Source organism: Hakea prostrata, chromosome 8 (assembly GCF_041222555.1).
Source record: "Hakea prostrata isolate BN-2017 chromosome 8, UWA_Hpros_2, whole genome shotgun sequence".
In the NCBI taxonomy this organism is placed as follows: Eukaryota; Viridiplantae; Streptophyta; class Magnoliopsida; order Proteales; family Proteaceae; genus Hakea; species Hakea prostrata.
In genome coordinates, this window is record NC_142607.1 from 38,041,784 (window position 1) to 38,057,544 (window position 15,761).

At 37.5% G+C, this 15,761-nt stretch overlaps 1 protein-coding gene across 4 annotated transcripts; it reads left to right on the top strand.

Annotated features, from left to right (window-relative positions):
- The first annotated feature begins 3,716 nt into the window (after positions 1-3,716).
- Positions 3,717-14,718, top strand: LOC149007769 (Intron maturase, type II family protein). 4 transcript variants are annotated; one of them, XR_016175056.1, is made up of 3 exons: positions 3,717-3,958; positions 4,739-9,700; positions 9,828-14,718. XR_016175056.1 is itself a non-coding variant. In XM_089165581.1 (2 exons), the coding sequence occupies exon 2, from the start codon at positions 4,745-4,747 to the stop codon at positions 6,938-6,940; it is 2,196 nt and encodes a 731-aa protein (XP_089021707.1). In that variant the 5' UTR covers positions 3,717-3,958; positions 4,739-4,744; the 3' UTR covers positions 6,941-9,812. The 4 variants fall into 4 exon arrangements, 2 of the variants coding, with proteins under 2 accessions (XP_089021707.1, XP_089021709.1); XR_016175057.1 differs by having other exon boundaries at positions 4,739-7,168; XM_089165581.1 differs by lacking the exon at positions 9,828-14,718 and having other exon boundaries at positions 4,739-9,812.
- The last annotated feature ends 1,043 nt before the right edge of the window (positions 14,719-15,761 follow it).

A 15,761-nucleotide genomic window follows, 5' to 3' on the forward strand; every position in this document is an offset into this window, starting at 1 on the left:
ATATATATTTTTACAATATTGTTGTAATAACACATTCGAGGTATGAAAAATTGTTGGTAAGTCCTCATCAATAATATTTTTTCTACATAATTTCAATGGAGAACTAATATTAGAAACTGCAAAACTATATTCATTTACATTTTTAAAATTTTGTAACTTCAGGTGCATTCAACAACATTTGTTGTACAAACCTAGTAATTACGATATACAATAAATAAAATCATTATATTTGTTGTACGATTGCATATGTTACTAGGAGTAATATAACATTATAATTTTATATGATTGTACTTACAAGCAATATAAATTTTAGATCAATAAAATACTAAATTATTATACTAATACAAATTCAATATGAGAAAATCAATACATAATAAAATAAACCATGAGAATATGAGATATAAATTATATATCATAATACATACATATATAACTAATAATTATAATAACACCTAATATAATTACCAAAACAAGTATTAGAAATAAAAAATAAAATGTAAAAGAATAATAAGAAACCGTTACTTTCTATAAAAAATAAAAAATAAAAATAAAAACCTTGAATTATAGGCCATAATTTTATTTATAGAAAAAATTATATTTAATGAGTTTAGTATCACATCGAAAATTCTTATACTTTCAGTTTACCACAAAAATAAATTTCTAAACACATTATCAATAAAATTTTAAATCATAAGAAAATAAAAATATTGACAATCATCAATCAACTAACTAATTATAAGGAAAAAAGAAGAATATTCATGTAAGTTTCATAATATTTTATCTTTTAACATATTCAGATATTGATTAAAACTTGCAAAGAAATCTTATTGTACCAATTAAACTTAATTACTTAATATCTTATTATTTGTTTAACTCTAAGATTTAATAAATTACATATGTTGTCAATGCAGGGATGGTAGAGTAGTAAGATCTAGGGGTGCAAGTTTGGCCATAGCGGCCCTGACCCGCCCTAAGCCCGAATAGGGCTTGGGCTGAAGATTTTGGCCCTAAGGGCGGGTTAGGGCCAAAATATTCTGGCCCTGAACTAGGGCCAAGGGCGGGCCTGGGATTACTCTCTCGCCCGCCCAGCCCATCCCGGTCCGTCCTTGATTTTTGGCCTTGACCTAGGCCCTGATTTTGGCCCTGATCTTGGCCCTGATCTTGGCCCTGACCAGGGCCCTGATTTTAGCCCTGACCAGGCCTTGATCCTAGCCCTGATCTTGGCCCTGATCTTGGCCCTGATTTTGGCCCTGATCTTGGCCCTGATCCTGGCCCTGATCCTGGCCCTGATCCTGGCCCTGATTTGAGTCTAAAGACTCTGGACCCTCCACCCACATGGAGAGGAATTAATTGTAATACGTATGGGTGGATACTTGACATGTGCCAAATTTTAGAAACATGATCATTTTTTGTAGAAAATTAATAAAAATAAATTATAACCTCATTACCAATGTAATAAGCATCTATTTGATTTTGGCCCTGATCCTGATCTTAATTTTGGTTCTAATCTTAATATTAATTTGATGATGATCATGTACTACAGTACTAGATTTTTACCCTGATCTTCATACTAACATTGATATGAATCTTGATTTTGACATTTAGTCACTTTGATCATATTAGACTAATAATTCACTTTTTATATTATTTTAAGGTAATTTTTATTTTTCCAACAAAGTCATTTTTAGTTCAATAAAATATTGATTTTGTTTTTTGACTAAGGCGAGATAATATATTATAAATAATAAAAACTATTACATAAGGAATTATTATCTAACAAATCTGTACCCCAACTTCTCATCATGAATATCTAACAAATCTACTGTGATATTTTAAAATTTTTTATTAAAAACATATAGCTATGTTTGTAACTAAAACATCATTTTCTTTAACTATGAAAAATATACTTTTTTTTTAATACTAAATTATCGTCGATTTACTTGTTAACAAAGTTTTGAATATGAATTTTTTTGTATTGAATAAAGATATCAGTACCAACGGGGGTTGGTCCAAGTGGTAAGCACCTTGGTTCGCTTAAGCAAGGTTCCGTATCGAATCCTTGTGGATGCAAAAAATCCTCGCTGGGAGACTCTCCCACCACAGCCAGGTGTGCGACGCGGGTTGAACCACCGGTTTATAAGACCGGGGTTGGCAAACCAAAAAAAAAAAAGATACAATTTATTGAACAGGTGAATGAAAACAACCTACCTACGGCTTAAGTTCTTGATTTTGAAGATAAAATTTTCATTTATCAGATTCCTTTTGAATTCTCTCTAATGGTTCTAAGTTTACAAAAAGATGACATTCTCTATAATTTACTTGACTTTCAAATATGCCTAAATTTAATTACAATCTTCTCTCTACTTATCTATTTCATGAATAATTTTAACCTTCCTGGAGAAAACCAAAGTAAAAACAAAATAAAAAGAGAGAGAAACTTGAGGAAAGACAAATTGGAAATTTGAAATGAAGTTTGACCATTGTCTTAGAAGTTAGAAATTAATTGAGAATTGAGATAAATCTTTTCTTTTTCCCTTCGAGCTTACATATAATAACCATAATTTTCATCGAATAACAAATTAAAAACCCTAGAAATTTAGATTTTCTATTTCTCTAAAATCTAAATGGATATAAATAGTTAAATACATATTGAATATAAGTTTTGGATTATTTGTTGACATCTTTACTATTTTATTTTCGACCGAGTTTGGAATTTAAGAATTTAATTACTTTAATATGTATTTTAATTACTACTATCTTACATTTGATATTTACAACCAAAGATATGGCCAATTAAAGCAGGGACGGCCAATAGGGCGGGCCAATTAGGGGGGGGGGAGGGCCATGGGCGGGCTAATCGGGGCTGGGACGGGGCCTTGGGCCGGAGGCCAATCGGCCGGGCAGGGCCAATCAAGGGTAGGGTCGTGGACGGGGCCAATAGGGGTAATTAGGGCCAATCGAGGCCAATTCCGAATGGGCCATTTTAGGCGGGAATGGGCTTGGCTTGTTTGTAGGGCTTAGGGCAGGGACCACATGGCCCGGACCGGGCGGGAATGGGCTCAAATTATACCAAGTGGGCTTGGGATTGCTAAACCTCTAGTAAGATCCATACTTAGTGAAGAGGTCATGGGTTTGACCCTGAACGACAAACTCCGGTCCGAAGTTCATCGATAAACCTCGTACAAAAAATAAATTACATATGCTAATTACGATGCAGTTACATTGTAAGATGAATAAGAAAAACTCTATTATTTAAAGAAAGCAAGTGTAAGGAGGTCTACATTGGAATTGAAAACATAATGGTATATAGTCTGTCATATATTATCTATTGAGTTGTGTGCATTATATATTTATAGTAGAAGTAACAACTCCTCTGATATAAAAAATGTCATAGTCTATAAAGAAATACAAAATATGATTCTTGTATAGAATAAAATGCTCTTGATATTAAATGATAGATTGCTCTCATCTTCAGTTAATATGGGAATGTAAATCGCTATACTTGCACATTGAGGTGGTTGACACCTTCTTGTGAAAGTTTTAGCTTTTGATATTATCCCTTTGGGGAAAATAGACATTACAATGACTATTATTAATAATAAAATGAAATCTCTCTCTCGATGTAAAAAATTTGAAATATTTGGTTGCAAATTGCAATTAATATAATTCCTAGGTGGAATAATTTGCAGCTTTCAAATAAAAATGTAAACCTAATTTACTGACTAAAAACCTTGTAATCGTGGCAAAATCGCTCGACTTCTCTTTCTTCCTCTTCACTCTCAGGTTCTTCCTTCCTTTTATCGATTACGAGCAGGCTCTCTCTGTGGATGTTCTCAACCATTGCAACCGAATATACTCTCAGGTTCTCCTCTCTCTCGATCTCTTTCTGAGCCTCCTTACAAGCGGAAGCGGGGGAGGCTGAAGGGTTCAGGCAAGAAACAGCAGCTGGAAACACTGGGTAAGATAGCATTCTTCTTATTATTTATTCGTTTACTATCAATTTTACGAATTAAAAGTTTCCCCTGGTTTTCAAGTTGAAATCCCGAGTTCTGCTGTCATCGAGGATTTTGAGACTTGGTTACCTATAAGTCGAATGGGTTGCTGCTAACAAAAAATGTTTTTTGTTAAATTCTCATTTTGTTTTCTGTTTCTGTCAAAGGCTGCAGAATTGGGTCCTTCGCTGTTGTTTCTTATACTGTTTGTTGCTGCTGTCTCTCTTTTCATGAATGCTACTTGCTGCTAAGTCAAATACATCTCTTGTGTTGTGATTGGTGTTGATTTATGCTGATTGAATGTTTTTGTAAAGTGAGTAATAGCTTGCTTATCAAGGAAATACTGGTTGTCACTGGTTATTTTTTACTGCAACTTCTATCTTCAGTTGTACTGTTAAATTCTGTAGCCTTTGACAGAGACATAAAACAAGTATGTCTATAAATAAGGATAGCAATATTTTCATTTTTAAAGTTCTATTCCTTGCCCTTTATTTTGGATAATTTTACCTTTTCTCTAGTTTTCATAATACCCAAGTGTTTCCCGTATCAAAAATTTCCCGGCCCTGAGCTTACTATGGATGTGACTAATGACATTTTCAGTTTTAACATTCATCTTATGTTATGGTCTAACCTGAAAGTACTGAAAGTTGGATTTGGTTTCATTTGATATTAACTTTCTTGGGCTTCTTTGAACTCTTTATTTCAAATTTTCACTTTGTTTTAATCACTGACTCTTCCTTCACCAGGTACAGATGCATCGGCACCTTGCAGCATTTGGTCGTCGGTTTCTCATCACTTCAACTCTAACCAATGGTGTATTTCTGTCCTACAAATTGATAAATTCCCCATGGCCTAGAAACAGGGCACTTCGGTATTTTAGGTTCCTCTCAACAATGGCACTACAGCGTCAACATCCTGACCCTGATGACCCATCCAACTTAATGAAGGAAGATGGTGTAGCAGTCTGCTCTTCAATGTGGATAGAGAATTTTCGAGAACCAGATAAGACGGTGACAAATCTGACAAACTACCTTCGTCGGTTTGAGCTATGGGTGTTGGCTTACCAAAAGGTTTGTGCTGATGAAACAGGTTCTTTCATGCCCCGCAGCGCTGTACAGAAATCAGCATTGGAGGATTTGTTGGCCCTTAGGAATGCTGTTCTAGATGGTAGGTTTAAATGGGGAGCCAGGTTAGACTTTGTCATTCGATCTCCAAAGGACAAAACTGACCTTGAATCGCTCTCAAAACGGAAAATCAGAGCTCTTCTGACTACCACCCAACCCACTGCATTCCAAGATCGAATTGTCCAAGAAGTTCTGTTCATGATATTGGAGCCCATTTATGAGGCTCGTTTCTCACAGAAGTCATATGGTTTCAGGCCTGACAGGACTGCACACACTGTTTTACGGGTTATACGACGAAATTTTGCTGGATATCTTTGGTACATAAAGGGGGATCTTAGCACTATCTTAGATGGTTTGAAGGTTGGCTTGGTGATAAATGCTCTGATGAGAGATGTGAGGGACAAGAAAGTAATTGATCTAATCAAAGCTGCACTTGTGACTCCAGTCATCACAAGCCGAGTTGAAGAAGGGGAGAAGAAAAAGAAGAAGAGGAAGTATCAGAAGAAGAAAGTTTTAGCAGAGGATGAGCCAAAGCCTGACCCATATTGGTTGCAGACCTTCTTCGGTTTTGCGCCGGAGGAGGCAGAGAAGGTTCCTTCTTGGGGGCATTGCGGTATTCTTAGTCCTCTCCTTGCAAACATATGCTTTGATGAGTTGGATCACTGGATGGAGGATAAGATCAAAGAGTTCTACCGTCCTTCAAAGAGTGATGTCATTTGGAATAGTCAGGATGGGGAAGTGGATCAAGGTAATACATCATGGCCTGAATTTGTGCCCACAAGTGGGCCTGACAAGACTCGGAAGATGGATTACATCCGTTATGGAGGTCACATCTTGATTGGAGTCCGTGGCCCAAGGGCAGACGCAGCAATTCTAAGGAAACAGTTGATTGAATATTGTGATCAGAAGTATCTACTTAAGCTTGACAATGATGACCTTCCTATTGAACACATTACTAAGGGTATAATGTTTCTTGACCATGTCCTGTGCCGGAGGGTTGTGTATCCTACACTTAGATATACTGCAACTGGTGGAAAGATTATTAGTGAGAAGGGAGTAGGTACCCTTCTTTCAGTGACAGCAAGTTTGAAGCAATGCATCAAGCAATTCAGGAAGTTGGACTTCCTCAAGGGGGACAGAGATCCAGATCCGCAGCCTTGTTTCAGAATGTTTCATGCCACTCAATCTCACACAAATGCACAAATGAATAAGTTCCTATCAACAATGGTAGAATGGTATAGGTATGCAGACAATCGTAAGAAGGTTGTGAACTTTTGCTCTTACATCATTAGAGGATCTTTGGCAAAGCTTTATGCTGCAAAATACAAGCTTCGTTCACGAGCAAAGGTGTACAAGATTGGTTCCCGAAATCTTAGCCGTCCATTGAAGGAGAGAAAAGGGCAGTCTCCAGAGTATCATAATTTGCTCAGAATGGGTCTGGTGGATTCAGTTGAAGGGCTTCAGTATACCCGGATGTCTCTAGTACCTGAGACTGATTATACCCCTTTTCCTAGCGGTTGGCGACCTGATCATGAGAAGGTCTTGCTAGAGTATATAAAACTTGAGGATCCTATGACTGTTGAAGCACAGCGCAATTGCCTTAGAGAAGAGGGTCTTATTTCACCACAGGAATTCATCTCAATGCTTGTATGGAACTACAAAAGGAATTCTAATATTGGGGATCACCTTCCTGTGGTTGAGAGCAGAGATAGTAATGTCCAAAGAGAAAAAGAAATGCTGTTGAGTTCAAACTTGAAAAGTTCCTGTGGCAGGACCACAGATGAGGAAGAAAATAGGGAAAGTTTCCAGGTTGCCTCAATATAAGGAACATTTATCTCGATTTTTCTTGCTTGTAATTTAAAGTCAGATTTGAGCTCATAGGGTTTTAATTGATCTGCTTCCAAGAAATAATTGGGTCAGCTGATCGATATCTAACTATGATTTCTGAAAACTTGGTATTACGTCTGCAATCCACGTAAGAGGACTGAAGTAGACAACCCAAGATAATCAGAAGCTGGCTTTCAGATCATCAATGCTGGAGATCCAACTAAGGTCTGTTACTATACTTGTAAAAGTGGGAGACTATATCTGATCTGAATATGCCTTTTGTGAGGTCTCATTTTTGCCTAAATTACCATGACATGCATTATCAGTTCTACCCTGTGCCAGTATTTAATTTGTTCTTGAATTTTGTCTTGTATACCATTTACATAGGGAAAGTTTGACATGCATCCTCAGTTCTGCTATGAAGAAAATAGGGAAAGTTTCAGGGGTGCTTCAATATAAAAAGAACATGCATGCTTATTTTTCTTCCTTCTTTGACTCCTTAAAATTTGATACCTGAATGGAATAAATTTTTTGTTCTACAGTAAGATGGATTTTTACCTTTGCTTTATGCTTCCCTTGAGAACCTCTCGATTTGGCTGATGACTTTCTTCCTATTTTTGGGCTTTCTTTCGGGGATAGATTTGCAATCCATTCATCATTCTTTTTATTGAGAATTTCCGCGCCATGGCTTGTACTATAGAGTAGACCTGAACCTGAATCTGTATCTATCCCTACTGTTCTTTCACTCCTTTCTTCTTTGCAAACTGAAACCAATGCATTCACTTCATTTTTGATGACTCTTCTCCACCACTGACTGAGAAATTGGCCAAAAATTTTGTCCCCATCTCCAAATCTGGCAGTACATCTCCATCCTCAATGCAAACTAAAATTTCGATACCTTCAAAAAGGGTTTCACCAGAGAAAAGATCCGAGAAGTCATCTACCCCAAGTTGAAAATTTCGATCTCTCCCTGTCTTTCATTGTTGGAGCTTGTCAAGGTTGGCACTGCAAGCTTTCCAAATAATCAATAATGAAAATTGCAACGTAGGCAGAAAATATCATTCACTACTGTCACAGAACAGCAGGTCTAGTAAACCACAACAGTGGGGAGCGATAGCAATGAAATGCAATCTCATTGAAAAGTAATAGAAGCCTGAGTTAAAGCCTGATTCAAAATATACATACAAAAATATAAACAATATGTTTGTAATCAGAATTGTAGAAAGCTGAAACAAACAGTTAAGCCAGTTAGTATTATAGTTGACTCTGTGATTGATGGGAAGAACTTATCAGTTGATTCCAGGGAACCAATCAGATCTGTACATATCCTCACAAACCAGCATTAACATCCATCTTCTTTGACTAGGTAAGTGTGTACAAAATAGAGAACTAAGAGAACCCCTGGGGCTGAAATAACGCCTCTGCACTTGAATTCACTTTCAGTTCTGTCCACTCAGAAGCTGAACCCCCTTCACTTCGATAGTCACGAGCTAAATATATTTTTGATCAGCCTGCAAAGGGTGAAAAATTGGTCACTAATATCTAATTCAGAAAACGAGAGCTTCATATTGGGGAAGAGGTAAAACTAGGGGTGCAAGTTTGGCCTTGACCCGCCCTAAGCCCGCCCTGAGCCCTAATAGGGCTTCAGCTTAAGATTCTGGCCTTGAGGGCAGGTTAGGGCCAAGGGCAGGCTTAGGATTACTCTTTGGCTCGCCGGGCCTGTCCCGACCCGTCTCTAATTTTTGGCCCTGACCCTGACCCTGACCCTGATTTTGTCCTTGATTCTGGCCCTAATCATGACCCTAATGTTGTCCTTAATGCTTGATCTCAATGAATTAGGAACAGGGACAAGGATAGGGCAAGTATAGGGTCAATCAGGGCCTAGGCCAGGGATAGGGCTAGAGACAGGGCCAAGTATAGGGCCAATTAGGGCTAGGGCCAAGAATAGAACCAGTTAGGGCTAGGGCCAAGAATAGAACCAGTTAGGGCTAGGGCCAAGAATAGGGCCAATCAGGGCAGGAATGGGCTTGGCTTGGCCCTGAATTAGGGTCAGGGCAGGAATGGGCTTAGATTAGAATATATAGGGCTGGGCTTGAGATTGCAAAAGCCCGGCCCTGTTGCAGCCCTAGGTAAAACTATTCATATCAATAATCTGGGAGTAAGTCAGAGTAACAGAGAGTGAAAGAACTAATATATTGAGTAAAAATAACCCCAAAAGGACAAGGGAGAGACATTTGAATATGATACAGAAGTGCAAGAGAGCTGGAGACCTCGTAAGTGATGCCAACCTAAGAGTGTTGCAAGATGCCTATGACTTGACGGTGTTCTGTTCTTTGAATCAGAATGACAACAGCCGACTTCAGTCTTCACTCAATAATTACAAGAAAGACCAAATTGGATAATTTTAAGGTGCAAGATTAAATTATGGCTGTCTTAATTCGGTAGTAAGCTTTGCCAAATCTGGGAAGAGAGAATAATTGTTCAAACAACATAACATCTCAAAATCCTGTTTTGTTTCAAATAGTACCTTGGGTCATATTTTTCCAACTGATTAGTTCCCACAAAATAATGTGAAGCAAAGAGCATCAGATGAATGAAGTGTCACTCTTTAAGTTAGATCGTCAAAATACCAAGTCTTCTTCATGGTAGAGGTCAACCAAGTACATTTGCATGATTTTTCAGAAAAAAAATTGGAGAAATAGAGAGGAAAAACATCTCCCTTTTCAGCAAGGATAGAGCATATGAAAAGCCCAAAAGGTATGTTCTGATAGGATTATGCAATAAATGACACATAAAATTTTCTCCCCCTTTCAATTACTAGTATTCTTGTTGGTTAGAATAATATGGATGGTATTTGAATGTTTCGAACTTTTGGACGTTACAGTGAAATTGGGCAGTAAGCATCAGAAACTGTGAAGGGGAAGTTAAGATTAGGCATAAGATGGTAGATGTACCTGCCAAGTTGTAGTTGTGTTCCTCAGACCAATGGTAGATGAAATCAATACAGCAACAGGGTGAAGAGACTACAAACTGAACCAAGGTACATATGTTGAGTCAAACAGATCAATCCCTGCAGCAACTCCCTGCAAGATCTCCTTTGACATGAAAGATCCTAAAAAGTACTTGATCATAAATGGTGCAGCAACAAGTGATGTAATAGAGCAAGTCTGATTTTCCACAGCATATTTAGTTACATTCTTGTAATAAACTGGCTCAGGTGAAGAGGTTAGAACTGGAATCTTATGTACAACTTCTCCATCCATGATGTCGTAGTGTAGTATTTTTCTGAATTTCACTGTTTATATTGGTGGTCATGAAATTTCATTTTCTAAGACAGAACTGTGAATATCAAAGACTATTCAGCAGTCTATCTTCGGGTTTATCTTTGCTTGAGCTGTCGAAACAATCTGAGAGCAACCCATACGTCTGATGCACAATTTAGTCATGTGATCTTAACTTGGCCTAGTCATTGAAGGGTGTCAAGTGATTAGTAACCTTGAATGACTTTCAAATGCTTTCTTGAAGGATTTGGTAAAACAAACACTGGGTCTACACAGAATTGAGATCAGAATAGAGGAATCATGAATGAACAACATATTACAGTAGTCAGTTCTGAACTATTTCCTGTTTTGAGTGACTGTAAATCAGGGGCCAGCCCCTACTCAAGTCTGCACAACTACCAGAAAATGACCTAGCAACAAATTAGTGCCTCCTTGCTGTGTTCAAAGCAGTTCAACAGTGATAGAATTGAAGCAGGACACTATCAAATTCCTAGAGATCAACCCCGAGAGGTGGCTCGGTAAAAAACCAATACCTCCAAGTAGGAGGTCAGAGTTTGAATCCCCTTGGGGCCAGGGGCAAAGCCTCGCCTTATATTATGTAATACCCCCATCACGATATATAAAAGCGCATGTTCCAAAAAAAAAAAAAGAAAAAAAATTCCTAGAGATCTTGTACTGAACCAATGACCTTAATAATTGCATACAATAGCTTCTGAAGCTTGATCCTAACCAAGTTTGAGACACCTGACTAGATAACACTAACAGATCCTTCCAATTCATACAAATCAATATTTCTCTCACCAATTGATGGATTTGAGGTCCATGCTAACAAAAACAACTGACTAGGAAAAGAATAGCACAAAGAAACATTTATAGGTACCAAAATAACTGGGCTTGTATTGTGTCCTTACTCCTCAAAGTATGAGGAGAGACAAGGGTTGGGAGAAAACAATAATTAAATCAAATTTTATCCAACCAATACATCAATAGAGTGCCAGAGCAGATGGAAGTATGGTACACAATAATTAAATCCAACCCTCTGCCCATTCATACCAATCAAAGGCCCATTTGGCATAGAACCAAAACATGTATACAACTAAATAAAATTTTAGGGTTGCACACTTGCACTAAGTATTGCTTAACCTGCAACTTAGCCAGTGAACTGAGATGGCAACACCCTCTTTAGAAAATTTAAATTACAAGTATACAGCAAACAAGGAACGTAGCAAATCAACTCTCCGTTTGGTTATACAGCCAAAACTGACCAAGTAACCAACTGCATTGTTTATACAGAGACACATTTGAGGTAGTGATAATATGACAATGGGGGGGGGGGAATTAAGACATTCCGGAAACTGAAGTATAATAATATATAATTAATAAATGTAGAGTATAGAAGAAGAAGATACTGAATCTTAAGACGGCAATTTTCAAAGCAATAGTTCCATGGAAAGAAAATCCACTCAAATGCAACTAAGCATCAAAAAGGAGGAATCTCCAAACCTGATTTAAGCAAGCATCAATTTACTAGTCAATATGTTCAAGTCAATGAATCAATATGATAACCACTAGGCAAGTGAAGAGCCACAGAGAGATTTGATGTGACGGAGACTATGGTAAGCTTGAGACGAATTGTGGTAGACTCCAGATCAATCTGAAATAATCAGATCTACATCAATTCCAGTTGGCTGATTCCAGTTGTGGGAAGCTTCGAAAGAGTAGATCACAGGAACTGAGCCTTGAATCTAGGGTTTTGGGAGACTGAAAAAGTGATATTGAAATTGGGGATTTTAAAGAAACTGAGAAATTGAAAGAACTCGTGGGATAGAAAGGAACACCTTGTACTGTGAAAATAAAATACTGTGGTATAAAACCAAACTTATATGATGGAAAAAGAAAATCATAGTATAAACTATAAAGTAAAACATTTAGAAAAAAACCCTAAACTAATGCCACAGTAATGGATACCTGTAGCAAAAAAGCAAAACTAATACCACGGATGCTAACAACCATAGCAAATAGCGAACAAGTAGTTTAGACAATTTGACTATTGGCAACGGTTGTAGAAAACATTCGCCTAATAGTCCAAAGAACTCATTACACGACTTCGCTATTTATGACGGTAGTCAATAACCATAGCCAATTGCCTAGACTAGTCAAATTAAGTGTAGAAAATATAAAGAACACGTTTCTTTATTTTACTTGCTTGTAATGTAAAGTCAGATCTGAGCCTTTAGCGTTCTAATTGATCTGCTTCCAAGAAGTAATGGTGTCTGCTGATCGATACCTAAAGATGATTACCGAAAACTTGGTATTATGTCTGCAGTCCATGTACGAGGACTGAACTAGAAAACCCAAGATAATTAGAAGCTGGCTTTTGGATATCACCATCAATGCTGGAGATCCAACTAAGGTCTGTTTCTGTACTGGAAGACTATGAGACTATATCTGATCCAAGTATGCCTTGTGAGAGGTCTGATTTGTGCATAAATTAGCATTTGACATGCATCCTCAGTAGAACTATGTGCCAGCTTTAATTTGTTCTTGAATTTTGTCTAATTTTGTGGCACTCCTATCAAGAAGCTTAGTGAAAATAAATGTAGATGGAGCTAGCTAGCATTGAAGCAGTCAGTTTTTTGAAACCAAATTTTCACATCCTGTTTGGTCTCGCTTCTACCATTGGGCACACATGGTTCGTTGCATTTCATCTTGATTTTGCAGATGATTAGACCTATCAGCTATGAATATTTAAAATTGCTTCTCTGAATGTTGCTTTAGATCTATAGGCACAGGCAACTGTTTTGCTGTAAAAAGTTCCCCCTCGTCAGTGAGCCTAGTATTTTCTTTCTATCACCGAACCTTAATTGCAACTCAACTGTCCTTTCTGAGGGCGCGTTTGGTAACATTCTTGAAGAATGTTTCGGTGTTCTTCTATTTATGAGAATGGAAGAACGGGTTAGAGGTGTTTGTTAAAACAGTTCGTTCTTCTGGTATTTAAGAACGAGCCGATAAGAAAAATGGTCCGAAGAACCCTTTTGCAGAACATTTAAGATATGTTTTTACCCAAGAACAGAAACAAAACTGAAAAAATTGTTCCTGATCGAATCCTTACACCTAGCTCTACCTTAGCCATAGCACCAAGAGAAGCTCGGCAACTATTGCATCTCCTCTATTGTGTACTTCCGGCAGCGGTTAGTTTTCCTTTTTAGCTCTGTAAAACCCTAGTTTGCTGTCTTCTTTTCTTCCATTTCTTTTGTTTTGTCCTTCAGCTCCTCTGTTTCCCTTCTCGCATCTCCCCCAACCCTGAAGGGTTTTGTCTTCAGCTGGAAAGCAATGCTTCAGAAGGTCTCTTCTTCACCACTTGTAACTTGTCGTTTATGAACTATTAGGTAGGCACAGTGAAATTAATACTGTCAACACATCTCAAATTCTTACTCTAGCTAAACCCTATTCCTATTAATTCTTGTAAAATCAAAATCTCTAAAAACTGGAAGTTGTTTTGCTTGTCAATTAGTTTACAGTCTTTCTTATTTGTGTTGCATATACTATGTCTCTTAAGAGATTCTTTTCATGCCTATTAATCCATCCATCAACACACACAGAAACATAGATTTGGAGCTTATAACACTAAATATGGAAATTCAATTATGATAGATGGAATTTTTGTGTAGCTTTGTCCAAGAATTTAAGCAGGTAATTCCTCTTTAGTGAGTTGAATCAGATTGAAAAATTGGTCCTATACAGTCAAAGAATTAGCTGCACAGAACTTAGTGGGTTTGTTCAAACATAATTATGACCTTATAGTGATAGTTTTAGATACTGGAAGAACATAGAGGAGGGAATATGAAAACAATCTTTGAAAGTCACAGACATGGTTTTCAGTAAAAGATAAAATTGTGTGAAGTTGGAGGTTTCTGATTTACTCTCTTATCTCTTCAATCAGTGTGTTCAAGGTACAGGATGTGCTTTCTGAAGTTTTGAGCTTCAGAATAAAGTTTGCTTGCTCCGTAGCTTTTCATGTCTGATAGTTTTGTTGATTGAATTTGAATCATCAATATGGGATAACTGGTTTAATATACATGATACCGTAGAAGAGATACAGGTTTAATCGGGGTATGGCAAGAATCACACTAAGAGGGGAAATGGAAAATGTGGATTATAAGTCTATGCAGGTTTGCCATTCATCTTTTGACTTGCGTTTTTATTTTTGTTAGATTTTTCTCCCATTATTATTTATTTCTATTTCTGGTATGCTTATCACCCTCACGAATAAGAAATGAAAAAACTTTTCAAATAAACTTTCATTGCTTTAAATGGCTTCTATTCCAAGTGGCCCAGATGCCGAGGAAATAACATTGAAAATGAGTTTAATGCATGGGGAAGGGTAATTTTAGTTGGACATTATCGGATTTAGAACCCGGAGGATGGTTAATGGAGATATTTATCTCTTACTAGGAAAGCTAGAGTTTCATCTTCGGATGAGAGTTCATCTTTACTTGGTGAAGAGTGGAAAACTCAATGGACTAGCTAGCTTTAGGGGTCTCTTTATTTATTAATTTTGGAGGGTGTAGGGCTTTTTTTTTTTTTTTTTTTTGGGGGGGGGGGGGTTGTGTTGGTCAAGCACTCCTTGAACTTGTGTTGGTCAAGCACTCCTTGAACTTGTGAACCTGTTTATGTCAGGCAAAATCAACTTCTATTGTTATACTCTTCATTCGCCTTGTTCAGCTTGTTTCAAGCAATGTAAGTTTTTATTTATCAATTTGATGTCCGAGACTAAATCTACTATTGAAGTAAAATTGTGATAGTAATGCACGACCGAAAACAGGGAAGGAGATAGACCTCTATGGAATCAGATCCTTTCTGCAAATTATGAAGGGATAGGCGAAGTTGCATAACGCGCGCCTGAGAATGAGACGCATATGTGGTTTCAAGAAATTTCCAAACCTTAGAAGCCAAAGACAAACCAACCACTTGAGCGTGAACATCCTCTGTTAAAGACGACAGAATCCAACTCAAGAGAGTTTGATCATTATGATGCCAAGCAACAAAAGCAGAATTAACGAGGGGAAAATCACAAGAAGAGTCTGAGAGAAACTCTGGTGGTTTAGGGGAAGATCCATCGATTAAACACATTAAACCAGAACTATGCAAGAGAGGAATAAATTGTGACCTCCAAACAAGATAGTTCGAAGAAGAGAGTTTAATCGGTAAAAAATGGTGGACAGATGATGCCAGCAAAGGAGAAGAAGAAACATTGGTTGAAGAAGAAGTAGACGCCATTCACGACGTTGAATCTGCAGATAGATCTTGCCGAAAAACAGCGAACACCACTTCGATAAAGTTCAAATCTCTAGTAAGAATCGCTGATGCACTCATCGGAAAAACCTCTGTTACAGACTTCGAGTTCAAGAAAACAGAGAAACAAAGCAAGAGAGAAAGAGAAAGTTCAAGAACCTTCAAGAATAGGGCTGAAGAACAGAACCAACGAAGAAAAAGAAAACTCAAAAAAGACCCAATGAACCGAACCGACTCGATGA

Coding starts and splice junctions, on each gene's coding strand:
- LOC149007769 (XM_089165581.1), top strand. CDS start 4,745: ATGCATCGGCACCTTGCAGCATTTGGTCGTCGGTTTCTCATCACTTCA.